General features: G+C 54.8%; 1 protein-coding gene across 1 annotated transcript in view; it reads right to left on the minus strand.

Moving 5' to 3' along the window:
• Nucleotides 1-1,988: 1,988 nt before the first annotated feature.
• GCK (glucokinase) overlaps nucleotides 1,989-20,148 on the minus strand; it is a 42,487-nt gene continuing 24,327 nt past the window's right edge. The window contains exons 2-10 of the mRNA XM_074367723.1: nucleotides 10,803-10,965; nucleotides 10,060-10,214; nucleotides 8,357-8,476; nucleotides 6,506-6,601; nucleotides 6,254-6,353; nucleotides 4,475-4,658; nucleotides 3,530-3,685; nucleotides 2,695-2,928; nucleotides 1,989-2,446 (exon numbers count right to left, since the gene is read on the minus strand). Of these exons, the coding sequence (XP_074223824.1) occupies nucleotides 2,302-2,446; nucleotides 2,695-2,928; nucleotides 3,530-3,685; nucleotides 4,475-4,658; nucleotides 6,254-6,353; nucleotides 6,506-6,601; nucleotides 8,357-8,476; nucleotides 10,060-10,214; nucleotides 10,803-10,965 (1,353 nt within the window). The 3' untranslated portion in view covers nucleotides 1,989-2,301. The remainder of the gene's footprint in view (nucleotides 2,447-2,694; nucleotides 2,929-3,529; nucleotides 3,686-4,474; nucleotides 4,659-6,253; nucleotides 6,354-6,505; nucleotides 6,602-8,356; nucleotides 8,477-10,059; nucleotides 10,215-10,802; nucleotides 10,966-20,148) is intronic.

Here is a 20,148-nt window from a genome sequence, read left to right on the forward strand (position 1 = left end):
GCCTTCCTGCAGTTCCAGCCCAGAATCTGCCCAGGCCAAGAGGACAGCACAGGGAGGGCAGGCCCAGAGCCCCCAATGGGCTTGGGAGGGCAGTGGGTGGTTCTGAGGATGGTCTCTGGCCTGAGTCACTCCCACTCCCCCCAGAGATTCCCAGAGGTTTTGGTGAAGACGCTTGGCTCTGGCCCCTCTGACCAAGGGGAGAAGGCAGCCCTGAGTTGGCTGCAACCCCCAAAAGAACCTGAGTGTGATGCTTTTGGAGTGTGGAGCACTGCCTGGGCCCCGAGCAGCCACTGGGACCCCCGTGAAAGCAGGTCATTAGCCCTTCATGTGGGGCTCAACCCCAAAATGAGGGGCCCGGACTCTCACCGTGGTGCCAGAGCAGCTGCCTCACCGGCCCCTTGCTGGCCCAGGGCAGAGAAGGGCTGCGGGGCTGGGGACCTTCCAGAGCAGAAGGAGTGGGCCACTGGCTGCCCCCTTGAACCTGGAACAGGAGAGGGCCCCCTGCTACCCCAGGACAAAATGAGATTTGATACTGTGGGTGAACGCTAAACACGAGTACATTCGTCCTGATAAAGAAGTGATCAGATGCTTGCACAAACATAATTTGATGCATAATTTCGACTCGAGAGAACTAAAAAAATCAGAAGTAATTACATACGAGACACACCAGAAAACGAGAGAACATCTCAATGAGGATGTGATTATGCAAAATCACAACTTTGGGTCAAGTTCTGAACGAAACAGCACAGTCATTCCTGATTTGCTGGATAGCTTCTCTTATTGAAAAAATAAGTGTACGTTAAAATCTTACAAATATGTGTTCGTTTGTAACTGGGTTTACGTGGAAGATGGTCTTAGGCCCCAGGCTAGGCATTTCATCCAGGAGCATCTGGCAGCACCTCAGAAATCAAGTAACTTCTTCATCTCCTGGTCCCCCCATCACTGCCACAACACAAGTGGCTCCCAGGGACCCTCTGCTGAGACAACCTGCAGCAGGACCAGTCCTAGAGATCAGCCCTGCCTGCCCTCTTCCCAGAGCAGCCCCACTCCTTCCTGGACACACCCTTGGAGCTCTTGGAAACCTCAGAGCGGCTGTGTGATTAGGGTCAGGTGGAACCACACCCCAGAAGTCCAGAACCTCTGACCACACTGCCCCCCTATGCCCCCCCATTCCTGTTTCTGCAGCCTGGTCTGTCACGCTACACGTCCCCGGCGTAACTGGTCGGAGACGATGACAAATTCCAAGACATGCCTAGGCCTACAGAGTGTCTGTGTGCATGTGACCACATCTAGATACGTGCTGTCCCACAGCCCTTACACACTGGTCAAAGAATGGTGGACAAGGTCACGTTCTAAACTTTTAAAACTTTTAATTAAAAAAAACCCCACACGGTCCCAGGTTGGGCACGAAGAGGTTGGTGTGGTACATGGAGGTCTGGTGAGAAGAAGGGGGCCTGGGTTGTCCCTTGAAGGTGTGCTGAGTGCTGCCTGGGGTTTCTCTCCCAGCCAGCACTGGGGGAGCCAAGGACTCCATCCTGGAGGTGCTCCCAAGCCTGCCTGTGGGTAGCGGGACTCCTCCTCTTCCTGGGCCCCTCTGGGCCTCCTGTGAGGGTCCATCCCAGAACCACAAACCACTCAGGGATGGCAGTATGAGGGGGGAAAGTCTGCCATCTCCAGGCCTCATGCATGGTACCTGCAGCCTCCCCCGTGGAGCTGGTCACCCCATTTCCCAGGCAAGAAAACGGCCAGGCCTGGGTGATCAGCAGCACCCCCCTCAAATCACCCTATGGAACCCAGGTCTAGGTCTGGCCAGGTGACAAGGGCTGCCTCCCTATGTGTGCTGAGTTCCCAGGGAAGGCAGGCCATAGCAGGGTCCAAGGGGCATCTCCTTCCCAGAGCCAGGGCCCAAGGTTGGCTGAGCCAGGCTGAAAGTTCCAAGCAGTGCACAAATGCAGCAAAATCCTGAGTGAGTGACTCCCTTCTGGGTCCCTGATTCCAGCAAGAAAGGTGAGGTACTTTGGGGGGTCTCCATTCCTGCTCATCTCAGCCCCCACCCTAGTCAGAGCCCTAGGGCTGTCCTGTCCACTGACCCTGAGCGAAGAGGCCTGCTCCAAGCCCCTCACTCCCCTCGAGGGGCTTTCCCCAACTTCTGGGGATCACAGTGGGGATGGGAGGCGTCCGGGGTCCTTACACGGAGAAGCCTCTTGACTGGGCCGGGTTGGGAGCACCGGTAGGGAGCGCGCTCCCTGGAGCCCACGTCCAGTGGCCGGCCACAGCCTCCTTGCTTTGCAGCCTCTGTCCTCACTGGCCCAGCATGCAGGCCTTCTTACAGGCCACCGCGGAGATCAAGGCCGCGCCCCGGCCGCTGCCCTCCTCCGACTCGATGAAGGTGATTTCACAGCTGGGCGTCAGCCTGCGCACGCTGGTGTGGAACCGGTCCTTGAAGCTGAGCAGGGGGGAAGCAGGGCTGCTGTCACCACGCGCTGAATGCAGGGCAGGGGTTAAGCCACGGGGACCCTTCTCCTGTGTCAAGGGGCATGGGGATGAGATAAGGATCCCTGGGACCTCAGAGAGCGTGTGTTTCGGCCTGTGTATGGCAGATATAGACTGACTCCAGGGCTCTTCCCTCCCGGCGCGAATTCGGAGGCGGAAGCTGGGCCCGGCGGGGAGGGGCAGATGGCCGTGCGGGCTCACCTCGGGTGCAGCTTGTACACCGAGCCGTCCACGCCCACGGTGATGCGCATCACGTCCTCGCTGCGGCTCTCGCGCATGCGGTTGATGACGCCCGCCAGCCCCGCGGCGCACATGCGCGCGGCGCGCGTGGACACGCTCTCGCAGGCGTGGCGCACGATGTCGCAGTCGGTGGCCGACGGCCTCAGCCCCAGCGTGCTCAGAATGTTGTAGATCTGCTTGCGGTCGCCCGAGTCGCTGCGGGGCGGGGGCGGGAGGGCGTCGCCGGAGGGTCGCTTCGTTCCTGGCCAGCCTGACTCCCATATAGCGGCGGCCTCTTCCCTCCCCCTGACCGCCTCTCCCAGGCAAAGCGCTTGGGGCTCGGGCTCCGGAGTGGGGCAGGTCCGGCTCCGCCAGGGACCAGCAGTAACCTGTCATTACTCCTCTCTCTAAGCCCGGGTTCTCCGCCCTAAGGTGGGTGACACTACCGCGCCTTGCAGCTGTTGTGTGAACTGAGACTAGGTCCATAGCGAGTAGGGAGCCACCAGGGAGACTCACGGACTCCATCGACTGCCCGGCGCCCCAACCCGGGACTTTACGCCCGCCCTGGACCTCTGCCCCCTGAGTCCCGCCGCCTTTCCTGAGCCGGGGCCCTGGCGCTGCGCCCCTGGACCACACTCCTACCCAGGGCTCTCACCCTGGTCCGGGCCCCTGGCCCTCTGCCCTGACCCCCGAGCCCCGCCAGGTCCCGCCCACGTTTGGAACCCCGCCCCCACGTCCCAGGGCGTCCTGGTCCAGGACCTCTCCAGATGCTCGCTCACAGCTGTACCCAACCCCTTGCCCCGCGCGCCCCGCGCACCTCTCCACCTGCGACACGAAGCGTGTCTCAAAGGCTCCGCGCGTGCGCAGCTGCTCCGAGGCCTCCCCGTGGAAGAGCAGGTCCTCGTCCACAAGCTTCAGCAGCACTAGTCGCACCAGCTCGCCCATGTACTTGCCGCCGATGAGCTTCTCGTACCTGGACGGGGGGCAGTGGGGTCATCCCCAGTAGGGAGCTCCCCACGCGCAGGTGGAGGCCAGGAGCTGGCACCACCGCCCCTCACCGCACCCACAAAGAGGACATATGGGAGGCTGTGACCCACACCTCGGCAAAACTAAGGCTCAGAGGGGCTAGTGACCAGCCTGGGTGCCCTCTGCCCCAGGGTTCCTAGGCCCTGTGCTCCTGGAATCCACGGAACTGGCACGTTGGTTCGTGCTAGTCTGTAAGCCTCCATATATTCATGTTGTGGTCCATACTAGTAGAGGTCTATGAGAGCCAGAGAGGACGCTCATGAAGGAGTCAGCACGAGCCTGGCGCGCAGTAGGCGGTTGATAAAGGAGAGCCCTGACTCAGGACAAGTACTGTGAGGGCTGTTTCTCTAGCTGTCTGGGAGCCCGCAGCATTCCACAAAACACTGGCATTCATTCTGTGAATGTGTTCAGATTCGTATTCTGGGGAATTGTGGGTTAAACCCAGTAAACGTTGCTGCGGGCATCTCAGACCCTTCCTATGCCAGCAGTCACCTGTCAGAAGGAGGGGCAGGGGGCGGTCCTGGCTTATCTAGCCACAGACCGTGTTTTTGAGGACTAATCCTTCGCATTTCTCACTGTTCCCTGTTCACATGCTTGTGAGCTGAAGGAAGAGACGAGCCAGCTTACGAAGGGGTTGTCAGTTTGCTTTTCCCCAGAGCTGTTTAAAAACAAGCCCATTATCTGCGGGCCGGCCCATCTGCCGCGGGAGCGGGGCCGGGGGAGGGGCAGCCCTTACAGCTGCTGGCCGGGGTTCAGGGAGTTCTCGTCCACCACGCGGTCGTACTCCAGCAGGAACTCGTCCAGCTCGCCCGAGTCCCCGAAGGCGCCCCACTCGGTGTTGACACACATGCGGCCCTCGTCCCCTTCCACCAGCTCCACGTTCTGCATCTCCTCCATGTAGCAGGCGTTGCAGCCCGTGCCTACCAGGGAGGAGGCAGCGTCAGGCCCCACCAGGGGCTCCTGGGGTGGGGCGACAAGAGCTGTGCTTCCTGAGATGTCCCCTTTCCTGGCTGCGTCCCCTCTGCAGGAAGCCCGTGTGGCTTTGGCTTCCTTGAGCCCTCCACCCCCATCACTGTGTGAAGGGTCTCCCTGCATCTCTTGGAGCAAAGGAAAACTGGCTCTCTGCGGGGTTAGATGACCTGGGTTTGCTGTGTGACTTCAGGTAGATAAGCCCACCTCTCTGGGCTGTTCCTCTTCCCCAACAGGGGTTGGTAACGCCTCCTCCTCCTATTACCTGCGTCCTTGGGAGGAGTGAGGGAAAGAACATGTGTCAGAGTGCTTTGCCAATTGGAGATGGGTGGGGATGTTATGATTTTATCTTGTCTACACACCACCTGTTCTTGGGCATTTTCCAAGCACGTGTTTGAGCTTCTTTATCCCAGGCTTTGCTTTCAGGGGGCACCCAGAGGTGAGTAGGGCACAGTACGGGCACTTGGGAGCAGCACATAGGCGACTGACTTCAGGCGGGACTGGCTCTGGAATTTGTAAGTTGCAGGGTCCCATGCAAAGTGAAAATATGGGGTCCTTTGTTCATAAATTAAGAGTTTCAAAAGACTGATAGCAGAGCATCAATCTGAAGGTGACTGCACACCCCTCGAGCCATCGGGGACAGCAGCTCCCCTGCTGGCCAGGGAGCTGCCTGGAATCGGGGTTTCCAAGTTTTTGTGGGGAAAAAAACACAGAAGCCCAGACTTTGATGGGGTGCATGTTTAGCTCTTGGTAATGATTATAAACATGTTTTTAAACACTGAGAGTGTTTCAAGACAGATGTGACCACACACCACTCTCCCATCTCTACTCCGCGACAAGTGGCTCAGGTGAAGGTGTCTCGGGGAACCGCCCCAGGCAGCTCTAGGGGAGAGAGTAGGGGACCCCTCAGGGCTCAGAACCCCTCAGGGCTGGCTCTGAAGGGGCCATCAAAGCAAAAAAAGTTAACACTGACTTTCTGGGTAACTAGAGCCCAGAGAGTCCAGGGAAATACCCGCACGCCTGGATGTCCAGTAAACGCTCCTCTGTAAACACTCATTGTAAGGCCTGGGGAACTTCTGGGAAAAGCCCGCGGTGCATGAGACAGGCCCACTGGGGCCAGCGCTGCCTCCTTTCCTGGCACCTGCCTTTGATTCGGGCGAGGCAGATGGCTGCCCTGGGGTGTAGTAAGACTGTCCAGGAAGGGATGACGCCACTCTGGTTTTTCCTCTTCCGCTTGGACAGATCTGTCCAGGTTGGTCAATTTACCAGATAAGGTGATTTCATTAAATCCTGATGGGCCAGGTGGATGTGCAGCTGCTGAACCATCTGATGCAATGACTCGCGAGTGTTGAAATGTTTCCTACTGATAAATAGCACCTGCATTCAGGACACCCCTGCTGCTCCCCAAGGCCGCCCCGGGCTCCAGCGCCTCTGGGATCCGTGCCTGGCACAGAGCTCCTGGGCAGCCTGCTGTAGACAGGGAAGCCTCGGCCCTGTCTTTTGTGGTGGCCGAGGCCCCTGGATAGGGCAGGGCACAGGTCCTTACCCACAATCATGCCAACCTCACACCGGCGGTCTTCGTAGTAGCAGGAGATCATTGTGGCCACAGTGTCATTCACCATCGCCACCACGTCCATCTCAAAGTCCTGCCAAGGGGCAGAGAGGCAGTGGTGATGGTTCTCAGCTCAGCCTGCTCTGGTCTGGTCCAGCCAGGCACAGGAGGCAGAGACCCCTTCCCTGGCATTTTAGCCTGCAGGGAAGGGAACCCAGGGAGGTCGCGATGGCAGGTACCACTCACCCCTCTCCGTTTGATGGCATCCCGCAGGAGCCCCACGATGTTGTTCCCTTCTGCTCCAGAGGCCTTGAAGCCCTTGGTCCAGTTGAGAAGGATGCCCTAGGAGAAGAGGAGGGCCTCAGTGGCTGCTGAATGCCGGGACAGGACAGGAGCTAACTCAGATCACAGGGACATGCACCCACTTTGCAGCAGAGCAAACTAAGGCTCAAAGCAGTCACATAACTTTGAGAAGTGTTGGAGCCAGTTCTCTACCAACATCCCCTATTTCTGCAGGGCTGGGTCCCAGCCAATTTAAGAGTGTTTGTATAGTTAAGCCCAGAGTCATCATCCAGAGTGAGGATGAGTCTGCAAGGAGCAGCCTGTATAAAATTGGGGCTCCTCTCCCATTTGCACCCTCTGTGTGTGAAGGTTCCATCTGGCCCTCAGTGCACTGGAAGGACTGGAGTTTGGAAAACCAAGGTGAGATGTTACTCCCGCTGCTGCTCCTGCTGGGAGTCCTGAACTGGCTTTCTCTCTGACCCAGAGGTCTCATGTATTACGTATAATTGTTGATGTTGTTTATATATGTGTGAACGTATATATAATTTACACATGCATGGATAATCAGCGTATGTGGGTGTGCATGTATCATTGACCTGTGAATGTTTATATATATGCAGGTATGATTGACATGTGCGTATATGCATGTATGTAAAATTGACATTTGTAAATACGCATGTATAGTATGTATGTATATATGTATGTATACCTGATATGTATAATGTACATGTGTATATATGTATAATTAACATGTGTAGATATATACGAATATGTAACTCCAAATGATTAATGAAGAAAAGCTGCTGTTGTGAAAAAATCTAAGACTTGGATGTGCTTATTAGCTTACTGTTTAGAAAAAAAGCCCCTGATACCAATATTGAGCACATATTCATTGAGTTCTTCCATGTACAAGCCAAGCCACTGTAAGCATCTAAGAATAAAACAGCGTATATATGTATGTGTAATTTGTGTATAAAAATATGCATGTAAATGTTAACCACTATATATAAAAATAGATTTTAAAAGATTTCTTCTGTATAGCACAGGGAACTATATTCAATATCTTGTAATAACATTTAATGAAAAAGAATATGAAAACAAATATGTGTATATATATGTATGTATATGCATGACTGGGACGTTATGCTGTACACTAGAAATTGACACATTGTAACTGACTATACTTCAATTTTAAAAAAGATTAAAAAAAAATGTGCATGTACAATTTTTGTGGTTATATGCATGTATAATTTACATGTGTGTTATTCACAAGTGTAATTTATGTGCATACATATGTGTAAGTTACATGTGGATATGTGTGTGCCTATCATTTGTCTATGTATATACGTATAATTTACGTGTGTGTGTAACCGTGGCAAGCTAACTTGCAGCTCAAAAGCGGGGTGAAGCCTGAGCTCCTACACAGTTCTGCCTTGGCCACAGGTGGTACCACGTAGTGATGACATGCAGGTGTGCTGGAGCCCGGCCCCCCCCCCCAGCCCCAGCACTGCCACTTCCCACTGAGGACAAGTTGCTACACCTCAGTTTCCTAATCTGGAATGGGGGTGATGATATGCATGCCTCACAAGGTTGCGGGGAGGCTTAAGGCCAATAGTAAGAGTCAGCTACTATTATGATTATTTCCCGAAGTCTCACGGAAGATAAGTGACGGAGCCACAGTTTGAACTCGAGGCTCTTCTCCAGCATGAGGAGCTGCATTTGAAGGCAGCACAGGGCAGAGGTCAAGGGGGTGCCTCTCTCTGGGATGCATGTCCATCCATCCATCCCCCTCCTCTCCCTCCTGCCTCTCCACACCTTGTCGATGTCTTCGTGCCTCACGGGAAAGGAGAAGGTGAAGCCCAAGGGCAGCTTCTTGTGCTTCATCTGATGCTTGTCCAGGAAGTCGGAGATGCACTCAGAGATGTAGTCAAAGAGCTGGAAGATGCACACCGAGGTGGCCGTCAGCTGCAGAGGGTGGGCCAGCTACAGCACCCCTCCCCCAAGGCCTCATACTCAAGGTACTCCTCAGCCCCTTTGAAAGCACCACTTCTGGGCCTGAGTTCCCCTCACCTAATCACCACAGCTTGTCAGGACTCAGACCCTGAGCCTCCCCCGATGCCTGAGTCCTGCTGACAGCAGCCCTCAGGACAGGGCAATACCAGGACGGGGTTGGTCCACAGCCCAGCTGTGCTCTGTCAGGCTGGCCCTCCCAGCTGGACCCAGTGGCATCCGGCCTCAGGCTTTGGACAGAGGCACATCCCTGGCTATAACTACGATTTCTGTCTCCAGCACCCAGAATATTCTTTGCTGCCTCCAACTGTCCTGGCTGCCCCACTGTGGCCCAGCAAGGACAGCCGCCAGCCCACTCATATGGATGTGTCCACAGAACTGGGCATTACTGAGTGCCCTGCTGATTGACTCACTCCCTGATGGTTCTGGGCCGAAGTGAGGCACTCATGGTCACCCCTGCTGCCTTGATTCCTAAGTGAGGACCTGGCTGCAAAGAGCCTCCTACTTTGAAACCCTGCCCCCCAGGCTCTGGCTCTGCCTGCCTCCCCCCTAGGGCTCATTCTACTTCTGTGCTCTTTCCTGAGTCCTCCCCATGGTCAGGGTGGCCTCGCTTCCCGGGCAGATGCTGTGATGTCATGTCACCTAGTATCCATTCTGATGGAGAGTGAGGGGTGACACGTGGGGAGGCGGCAGAACCCAGTGTGTTCTCTCAGCTGCCCTGCCAAGTTTCTGATCCTTCTGAGAAACTGGCCTGGGCATGACCTGCTGGGACCGTACCCGGTGGCCGACCCCCTAGGCCTCTCAGCTGCCTCCTCCTCCTGCAGCAGGACCCCCTGAGGACAGGTGGGCCTTCCTGCTGGGACTAGACAAGCTCTGAGATCCTGGGTGGTCTTGTAACCCAAACAGGACTCTATGGGGCCTTCCCAGAACAGACACCCTCCACTCCCCCACCACCATGTCCTCGGCCTGCCTCTTGTCTGCAGAAAAACTTTAGTCTTCTAGGCTTCCCCATATTCCAAACAGTACATTTAATCAGAGAAGTGAGACAATGCAGAAAGAAAGGAAAACAGTCAAGCAGGACAAAATACTAATTGTTTAGCCATTAAACAAAGTCAGGGACTTTTAGTTCCTCCTCAAGGGCTACAGATAACATTCCAAGCCGAGTTGGAACCAGAAGGTAGATGATGTTGACTCCCGATGACCACCAACCAAAGAGAAGAACGTTCATGAGCTGATCACACATCCTTCAACCCCACTCCCTCATCTTGTCTTTAAAATCCTTTCCCTGAAAGCCTTCAGGGAGTTCTGGCCTTTTAAGGACTAGCTTGCCTGGACTCCTTGCTTGGCGCCCTGCAATAAACGCTGTACCTTCCTTCACCACAACCTGGAGTCAGTAGATTGGCTTTAGTGCGTAGGGGTGAGCGGACCCAGGTTTGGTTCAGTGACAGTCTTGACCCCAGCCCCTGGCCTCCCTGGCCCCTCTGGTCCTGGTTGCCTAAGCTACTCACCATCTCAGCGGTGCCTGTCATGGCATCCTCGGGGATGGAGTACATCTGGTGCTTGGTTTTCACACTCCACTGTCCCTCCTCGCCTTCCCCCACCTTCACCAGCATCACCCGGAAGTTGGTGCCACCCAGGTCCAGGGAGAGGAAGTCCCCGACTTCTGCAGCCATAGGGAGAAGCACACCAGTCTCATGGGCACTGCACAGAGGGACTCCCAAGACCAGGCAGAAGAGGAGGGGAAGGCATGGTGGGGGGGGGGGGACCAGAAGAGCTGGATGAGCAGCTGCTGATGCTGAACTGCTGGGGGACCCCAGAGTAAACTGTAGAAAGGGTCAAAGGTGAACTGGGGTAGTCAGCGGGGGTCCTTTGCCTTGGACTGAAATCTCCCCCAGCCCAGGGCTCAACTGAAGACCTAGTGAAATGGCCCAGACTCAGGACTGGGTGAGGGGATCTCTCAAATGACCATGAGGAATCAGTTTCTCATTGTGAGATTTTTTAAAAGGCTGTTTGTCTGAAGCCAGGGTGGGTCTGAAGGCCTGAGGGCTGGGCCAGTGGAGTGGAGGGTGAGAACTGGCCAGTGTCCGGGGCCCAGCATACTGGGGACGTGTCTCGGGGCTGCTGGGGACAGTCAGAGCCATTAGGAAGGGCCTGGGGCACTTCTCCCTGCTGGGGTTTGGGGACATGACCGCTGGATGAGGAGCTGCTGGTTCCCATGCTGGTTCCCTGGGTGGGGATCCCACCACGGTACCTGAGCCTTCCGGGGTGGAGCGCACGTAGGTGGGCAGCATCTTCACACTGGCCTCCTCATGGGTCTCCAGCCGCAGGCCTCGGTCCATCTCCTTCTGCATCCGCCTCATCACCTTCTTCAAGTCCTCCTCCTGCAGCTGGAACTCCGCCAGGATCTGTTCCGCCTGCACAGGGAGGGGGAGGGGGAGCCGCTGGGTGGGGGAGGGGCTGTGCACCGCAGGGGAGGGGGAAACCGCAGAGTGGATGTTTCACACAGACACACACCAAGGTTTCCTTTTGCCCCCTGATCCTGGGTCCAGGATGACCCGTCATTTCAAACCACCACAGTTAAAACCAGTTGAAAAATTAGGAGAGCAGTTTCCAACACCAGCTTTTAAATAAACTTGGCCTGGGGTGTGTCGGTAAGTGAGGGTCAGAGCACAGCTGTAGCACCTCCCTTTGAACCTCAGATCCCTGCCAAACGAGAAGGAAGGCACTAACCAGGGGACTGGGTGAGACACAGGCCAGAAGAGCCTGTCTGGAGGGTGATGTGCAGCTGGCATTACTATCTGAAAGATCTGGTCATTCTACTGTTAGAGCAGGCAGATGGCTAGATATGAGCAGAGAAAGGGGGACACAGACCAAATGGCCAGAATTGGGCAGAAAGGAGGGGCACAGGCCAAATGCAGGAAACCACACATCATGTAAGCACCAGGGGTCCCCGGGCAGAGCAAGAAAAGCAAGAACCTTTGGGCTGATAAGGGGTCACACGTTTTGGAGTGATGAGTGGCCTGGAGACCCCAACAAAGAAAGATAAGAAAAGGCAGGAATTTCCAGTGTCTGAATATAACCATAACCTTTTGTTCATTATGCCCTCATTTCAATAAAATTAGCCTTGCAGATTAGAAGTACCCAACAGGCACCAATGCCATGACACTTCCGATCCAGACTAAATAAGGACAAAAATCCTTCCTCCCTTCAGGAAGGTGGAGTTGGGGTGATAATCAGGGAATTATCACTTCCCTCCGCAGTGAATATTCTGCCCATTCATTTTTACACCCTATGTAACCAACTTGCCAAAGAAACACAGGGCAGCCACTCACCTGAGCCTGCCCGCTCTCCCCTTGCGAGTGTCTTATCCATCCCTTAATAAACCCTTACTTTACTTTTTTAGCCACTACGTCTTTTCTCTGAATTCTTCCTGGGATGGGACAAGAACCTAGAACACGGGTCGCATCCACCAGCAACACTACGTCTAGGAATTTATGCTAAGGGAGTCAGTGGGCCAGTGTCACAAATGTTCGTAAGTGATAGTCAAGACACACTAGTTCGAGGTGAAACCAGTTAGTCAGAGGTGTCTGGTTGACTAAGGCATGGCGGTCCACAGCCTGGAAGGCGCTGAGGCCATCAGAGAGAGGACAGGTCCCTACGCGGTGAAGGAGGGAGGCCGGTGGCACAAAGCTCAGTTTCAATACCACCATTCTCGTGGGTACGGATGGCCTGGGTGGGGGTCTCCTCCCGCACCTTCTGGAGGAGTGACCACCCGCTCACCCCTCCATGGTGGCATGACATCTCCAGGAAGTGGGGACCCAGCCCTGACCTTTGCACAATACCACGTCTCCATGGAGAAAAGGCCATTTTGATTCACCAGCTATTTGGACCAAAAAAGAAGGGAAAGATACCCGGATAAAAGTCGTGGGTCCACTCTTCCCAAAATCTCACTCTCTTTTGCTGGCAGTCTTCCATGTAAGCTCGGGGGTGGAGGTGCTCTGAATTCCAAGCGGGAGGCAACACAGCTATTTGCTCCTTCTTCCTCAGTTTTTAGAGCCCGCATTTTATTGGGGGGTGGGTTTGGGCGGGTATCACATTAAAGGAAGGCAGCTCCTCCCCATGCCCAGGGGACAGCCATCCTATCCCCTTTGGTTGGTAATCTGGTTTAGAGTTGGGCATGTGGCGCAGTTCTGGCCAGTGACAGGTGAAGAGAAGCCTGATTTTAGCAGGAGGGGGTGCCTTCTGGGAATGTCAGTCCCCTCAAACTTTGTGAACACAGCCATATAAGGTGTGATAAGCTGTTAGCACACTACTGATGGCAGAGTAGAGAGACAGCGTGGGTCCAGCCCTGAAGACATCACTGATGTGCTGAGCCAACCCTGGACCCATCCACCTCTCTGTGCTGGTTTTGGGAGCAAATACTAATCATGTAAGGTTACAGTTAGGTTTTGAATTTCCTGCAGCCCAAAGCATTCCTAATGGATACAGATCTTTACTGAGGAACCACTTCTCTTATCAAGACACCACACTTACAATTTAAACCCGGGAAAGTCACAAAGGGATGGATGGGACTAACAGACGTGCTCTGTGAAATGATCCAGGCTGTCCTCAGAGGACCACGGGTACAGCCTCGCCTCCTCTATCTTTCTGACACTTTCTAACATAAAATGGCTCAGGAACGAACAACCCCAGTAGCATTTGCTGAGTCCTTCCAATGTGCCAGGCCCTGAGCTGGGCGCACCCGTACAAGTTGCCTGACATCCTCGTCGCAGCGCGCTAAGGGGCGGTGCCAGCAATTGCCCATCTTCGAGATGAGCAAAGGCTTAAAGAAGTCACTCGTGCAGGTGCATGCAGCCAGCACACTGCCCGGGGCCAGCACCCACAGCCATGCACATGAGGGCTGCAGTCTGACATCCCTGAGAGGCTGCCTGGCGTCTCTCCCAAAACAGAACTGTAAGACACAATGAGCTCTTTTTTTTTTTTTTAATTTTTTTAAAGGAGCTGAGACGATCCCTTTTTTGGGGTGGGGAGGAATAATTGGGTTTATTTATTTATTTACTATTCATTAATTTAATTTCTTTTATTGAAGGTGCTGGGGATTGAACCCAGGACCTCTTGTATGCCGAGCAAGCCCTGTACCACTGAGATACACCCTCCCCACCGAAAGTCTCCTGCCTTTTATTTCACAGATTTCAAAAAAAAATTTTTTTGTCGGAGGAAGTAACTAGGTTTTTATTTCCTTATTTTTTAAATGGAGGTACTGGGGATTGAACCCAGGATCTTGTGCATGCTAAACATACACTCTACTACTGAGTTATACCCTCATCTCTTCACAGGCTCTTAACAAAAGGGATGCTGACCTTGCAAAGTTCCAGGCCCCAGGCCCTGCTGGGCTCCATCCCCTCTTCTTCAGTCATGGCGGCCCATCTAGTGGCCGTGGGCCTGGACTCATGAGGAGCTGTAATTTAATGGCTTCACCCTCTTCGTCCAGCCCCATGTGGGCACAGGTTGGGAAGGATGCTAGAAGGTTCCATGGCTGCAGTCTGACACTCCAGGGGGCCACAGGCTGACATGGGCCACCAGCAGACCTCCTATCTGCCCTTGGAGAGTGTCAGCAATGGTTGTAAGCCCCTTCCTCGGGTGCATCTCGGCCTCCAGATGCCACACTTGGTCAGCCTGCAACACCGAGGAGGGGCATTCTGAGCTGCAGGGTCCCCTCAGTCCCCAAGGCTGTGTGTCTGGGCAGGCGTGGGTGGAGTTCAAGTCCTAGGGGCAGAAGCCAGCCTCGCTGACCCCTGGGAGTGTCCCCAGGGGCAGGCACTGCATGCCAGGCCCTGCTCAGGGCATCCCTGGTTCTCCCTTAAGCTTAATGCCCCCTGGGACACAGACTTTCATTATCTCCATTTCCTACAAAGAAGAAACTGAGCACAGGGGTGCACTTTTCAAAGCTACAGAGCCAGAAGGCTCAGAGCTGGCTTTGCACCCAGGTGCCAGCTCTGAACCCACTTCCCCTCCCCACCCCTATCAGGCTGCCTAGCCCTTCCCTGAACCCAGACCCTGGCTGCAAAGGTCTCTTGCTGGGTGTCCGTGCAAGCTGGCTTAAAGGTCTTGTCAAACAGCCTAGGAAATGCAGGATGTTGCCAGAGGACCCCCAAGAAGCCACCTGTCCCCCAGGTCACAGGAGAACAAACAAAGCACAGAGCCTGTCCTCCCATTCCTGTCCCGACAGCTGCAGACTTTTCTGCTCGCCAGGAGGTCACAGGACACATCATCAGGGCTCAGGGCGATGCCTAAACATGGTGGGGGTGTCTCCTGCCTGACCAACTCTCCCACACTCCAGGCAGGGCCACTGCCACCATCTGACAGTGCCACGGCCCCCCAGGACCCTGGTTTGCAGGAGGAGAGCCAGACTGCCCAGTGCCCTCTGGCTCTCAGGGACTCCCATCTTAGCTGTCCTGGGATTCTCAAGGTAGATCTGGGGTTGGCAGCTTGTGGATCCTCTTCCCCAGGAGGATGGGGGCAACAGGCCCAGGGTCACCCACTCTGTGTACACAGCCACCTGATGGCCTGGGAGCACAGGGGCCAGGCTGCAGCTGGACACATGGCAGGGCTGACACAGCCCTCCAGGGCCCAGAGATGGGCCCTCCAGCGTTTGTCCAGGGGCCCCATTCCCTGGCTCTCTGGGGCCCTCCCAGTGCTGTGCTGGCGTGGGAAGCACCTTCAGGCCCACCCCTAAGTCTCCTCATCTCACAGATGGAGGCATCACTGGGTGTCCTCCCGTCCTTCCTGAGCCCTGGGCGTGGAGTCCCCCTGAGTGTGGCATAAAGGGGCAGGTGTCCGGAGCTGAGCCCTGCAGACCCAGCCCCGGTCATTCCTGCCCAACCAACTTGGCCCCCTCAACTTTGTTTTCAACCTGTACAGGTGATGGCCTTGTCCAGGCCGGTGGCCTTAAGGACTGTCCACATACTGATGGCTGAGCACCAGGAAGAGTGGTTCCACACCCTGAGATGGGGTGAGTTGAGTGGGGAAATCAGCCTGGTCTCAGCATGCCGCCATGTCTGTTAGCCAAGGGGAGATGGGTGCCAGGTAGCCGTCGGATATATGAGGCCAGAGCTCAGGGGACAGTCTGGCACTGTCAGCCCCGGGAGCAAGTTCCCCAGAAGACGCTGTCCCTGGAGACCCTCCTGGAGAGGCTGGACAGTGGGTATCAGGAGAGGCCAGCCGCCTCTTAGCCTGAGTGCCTCCTTCCAAGGGGTCCAGCCCACCCCAGCCTCTACTCTGCCGAAATAATTGTCCTGCCTGCACAGGAGAACCAGCCCCAGCCGTGGCCCTGGGGACCACTTGCCCTGGACAGGCCAGGGTGGGCAGTCGCCATGCTACCTGGGGTCAGGAGAGCACGTTGAGGAGGCAGCCGACGGATAGGGGCCACTGAGGGGGTGGCCCCGTGCAGGATAGAGTCTTGGCTTGGTCTTGGGAGATTCCTGGCTGATTTTCACCTGGGGCCTGTGTTGCACGTGGGCGGGGAGAGGTAGGCTGGTGGCAGGAAGGCCTGGCCTGAGGCACCAAACAAGGCAGACCCCTCGGGACACCAGGGTGCGGAGATGTAAGGCCAAGATGCCTAAACCTCCCTCTTCTCCTGTGATCTCACAGTCCCACCGAAAATCAAGCTGCAGGATTGGTGGGGGTGGTGGGTGGAGGTCATGTGTAGATCTCATTTGGGTCAATGAGAGCCAGGACCAGGCCTGGGGCAGAGGTGGGAGAGGGTGGGGGAAATGAGGGGACAGGATGTAGAGAAGGGGAGGGGCCCGGGAAGGAGTGGAGGTGGGGTACCACCTGGATGGCTGCCCCCACCCCAGGGGTCCAGGGCCTGTCAGTCCACCCTAAGGCTGTCCTCACAGGGCACAGTCTTGGAAAGGCCCTCGTGCTCTGTGAAATGATCCAGTCTGTCCTCAGAGGATCTGAGGCTGTTCCCCCAAGTGAAAAAATGCTTGCTTTCATCAGAGATCTTCAACTGTAAATTGTTAAAACCTGCCTTAGAAGGTGGGGAAGGTCATTCTTGGGTTTGGGGCCTGCAAAGTCCAGGCCAGAGCTCACTTTGGGGGCCTCCCTCCCTCCTCACCCCAGCTCCCTGCCTGGAGATGCCGGCACCTGCCAAGCCCTGCTAAAATTATCAGGTGCTTCCAAGTGGGCAGGGTCGGGAAACGGTGGCTTGGCGGAATGCCAGGCTTTCCTGCCAATGGCCAGTGTGGTCATCCCTGAGAAGCCCTTGACATGATTGACATGATCTTTCCCAAAATAGAACAGAAAGGGCTTCACCAGTCCTGCATGTGACAGGTCACTGTCCTTGACGCTGAGCCACTGTTTGCACGAAAGGGTGGGGTAAGGGACAGGGCTCATCTCCGGGTTTGGAATGGGGCCCCCCCTTGAGCAGCCAAGACTAGAAGCAGCTGCCCTTCTCCTGGCCCAAGCACATAGCACCTGAGAAGAGGAGCAGAATCCTCCAGCTCTGTCCTCTGGGAAGTGGGAGCGGACCAGGCAGAGATCAGATGGGCCCCCTTCTGGTTTGCTAGACTTCCAGTGCCCTCTCCAGCTTGCACTTTGACCAGCAAGCATCCTTCCCCAGAGCCCTTTCCCGGGGCCACCTTGCATTCCCCAGCACTTGTTGGGGCAGGAAGGAGTCCAACACCCCCACTTCCCCACACTAGTTAATCCTCCACAGCCAGACTCTCCTGCCTCATGCCAGCCCTCCAGTGCACCCACTGCAGAAGCTGAGTCTCGCTGCTTCTGCCTCTTTCGGTAAAGGGGTAACACCAGAGGGTGAGCACTGGGCTGGAGTTAAGGATCAGTGTAGCAAGGGACCAGCTTGTCCAGAGAAGAGGGGCCAGGAGAACAAGGGCCTCAGAGACAATGGCTCCTGAGGGATGCCCAGGACACACTAAGAGTCTTCAATATCTCAAGGTCTGTCCTGAGGAGGATGGATGCATGTGGTTTCTGCTGCGACTTTCTCAAAAAACAAAAACAAAAACAAAAAACAGAGCTGCTCAACAATGAGCTAGGATGTCTCAGCAGGTAATGGGCCCCCCATTTAATGGAAAGAGAGAAATGTGGGGTGTTTGAGAGAGCAAGACCAGAGGGACCTGTGTCCCATTTGGTAGCCTCATCCCTTGGCTGCTCAAGGAGTGGATTGACATAGTTTAATTTTCTCTTTATCTCTAGGAAATAATCTGACAAGTCCAGTGATGGATATTCCAGGTTACTCTTTCTAGGATTAAAAAATGGGACATAATCCACACATTCAGCTCTAGGAAGTTGGTTAAATAAATCATTCTCCATCTATATCTAGTCATTTAAGATGGTAAGATTGATCTGCCTTTTTCGGCATGGAAAGATGCTCGTGACATCCTGTTTAAAGAGAATGTGATGGTTACCCTCCAAGAGGACCTCCCATGAGCCCCACCCATGCTGAATAGGTCTGGCCTGTGTAACTAATGGGTTAGTGCAGAAATGATGGAGTCTGACTTTTGAGGCTTGCCATCAAAGACATTGAGGCTTCTATTTTCTCTCTATTGGATTCTTCACTCTGGGGAAGCCAGCACCCACGAGCCGGTGGCCATGAGGACACTCAGGTTCTAAGGGGAGGTCCACTGCAAAAAACCTGAGGCTCCCCTGCCGATGGGCAGCTCCGATTTGCCAGGCAGATGAGCGAGCCACCTTGGGAGCAGATGAAGTAGCCCCAGTCGAGCCTTCAGATGCAGCCCCGGCCAACAGCCCCAGACTTGCAGCCAGACAGAGCCAGACCCCCCACCCCAAGCTGAGCCTCTCCTGGATACCTGACCCACAGAAACGGTGTGAGATAATAAAGATTTGTTGTTTCAAGCCGCTAAGCTTTGAGGTAATTTTTTACATAGCAAGAGATGTCTAATACAGAGGAAGAACAGTTATAAAACACAGTGCAATCCATTTTTCTCATATACATATATTATGTATAATATTCCCATGGGAGTAAATACAGCAAAATGGTAATAGTAGTTATCTTGATGGTAAAAATATGGATTTTATTTTCCTCTTTGCTTATCTATATTTCCTACATTTTTCTGCAATGAATGTGTATTAATGGAGCAGTATTTAAAACTCAAGTTGAAAAATAAAAATGTTGGCCTTATCCGCTTTTTTTGCACAGAGGCTCTGAGGCCCAGGCTCTGAAGGATGGAGACTCATACTTAAATGGGTCAAATGACCAGACCCCATATCCTGGTGGGGGAGGAAGTGGGACTGGGAGCCAGAGAGCCCAGCATGCCAGCCCCGCCCCCAGTGGCCGGCAGCCCTCAGCACCAGCTGGGCAACGGCGTGGGCACTCCCTGAGCTGCTGCAGCGGGGCCCAGAGGTCAGCACGGTGTCGTAAGTGTTTGCTTACAGCAGGTTTGACTGCAGACTGGCTGTGCCCTTGTGTAAGCACAGGCCAGGGGCCTGGTGGTGAGATGGTGTCAGGCAATGTGGCCTTATCAGGGACAGACGCAAGAGGGGCGTGAGCCAAGAGACCGCAGAGTGGGCTGGGGTCCCGAAAATGACAGCTAGTGAGTGCCCAGTGGCTCCCACATGCTGGCTGCTGTGCTAAATGCTTTATAACTGGCCTGCAAGCTTGAGGGCGTCACTTTCAACGTGGGGAAACTGAAGCCCACGGGGGTCCAGGGGCTTCCAAGCCGTAAGTGACTTAGCCAAGATTCACCCCCAGGTCAGCCTGACTCCAGGTGTGCTGACAGTTTAGTCTTCCTGACCAGAAAAGGGGGCTCCTTCAAGGCCGAGCACCTGCCAGGTAGGGCTCAGGAAATTAGCTGTTGGAGCTGCTGGAGATGTTCAGAAAACTCGGCTTCAGCTATTGGGGTGGGAGTGGCAGGAGCAGCCAAGGTCTGCACTGCCTGGGGTTTGCCTCCGACAGCAGGCGGGGCTGGAGGCCTGGGGCCAGGAGTCAGGGGTGAGGCTAAAGACTGGGGTCATGGGAGTGATAGGGGCAGAGTGTGGATGAGGAACGTGGAGTGTCCTACACATTGGCTGGGGAGGGGGAGGGAGGCTGGGGGATCATCCAGGATTCACGCAAGGGAGGCAGGATAACTCTGGGGTAACACGGAGCATGAGGTCAACAGCCTGAGTCTGAAGACTCTGCCATTCACTGGCTGTAGAACTTGAACAAGTTCCTTAATTATCTGGACCTCAGCTTCCTTAGTAAAGTAAAGATGACAATTTACCTACCTCACAAGGCCATTGAGAGGATTCAATGGGATAACGCAGATAAGACTTTAAGCGATGCAAGCTGTTCAGTGATTCATAGCACCACCAAAGGGTGCTTTAGCCCCTTTTAGAACACAAAGCTGTAAGATCTGCAGCCGGTGTAAAGCCAGATTCCCACCTCCACACCTGCCGATTATCTCAGAGCATTCTGAGGACACAGAGAGGTGGTACAGCCTCTTTGGTGCCACTTCTGCACTAAATCAATGAAACTTATTGTCTGAAAAGAGAATGACTAGGGGATGATGTCACAGAAAATGATGGCATAGGAAACTCCACCTCCCTCCACCAAAACACCCATTGCACTAGAAGAA

The sequence above is a fragment of the Camelus bactrianus genome, chromosome 7 (genome assembly GCF_048773025.1).
Source record: "Camelus bactrianus isolate YW-2024 breed Bactrian camel chromosome 7, ASM4877302v1, whole genome shotgun sequence".
In the NCBI taxonomy this organism is placed as follows: Eukaryota; Metazoa; Chordata; class Mammalia; order Artiodactyla; family Camelidae; genus Camelus; species Camelus bactrianus.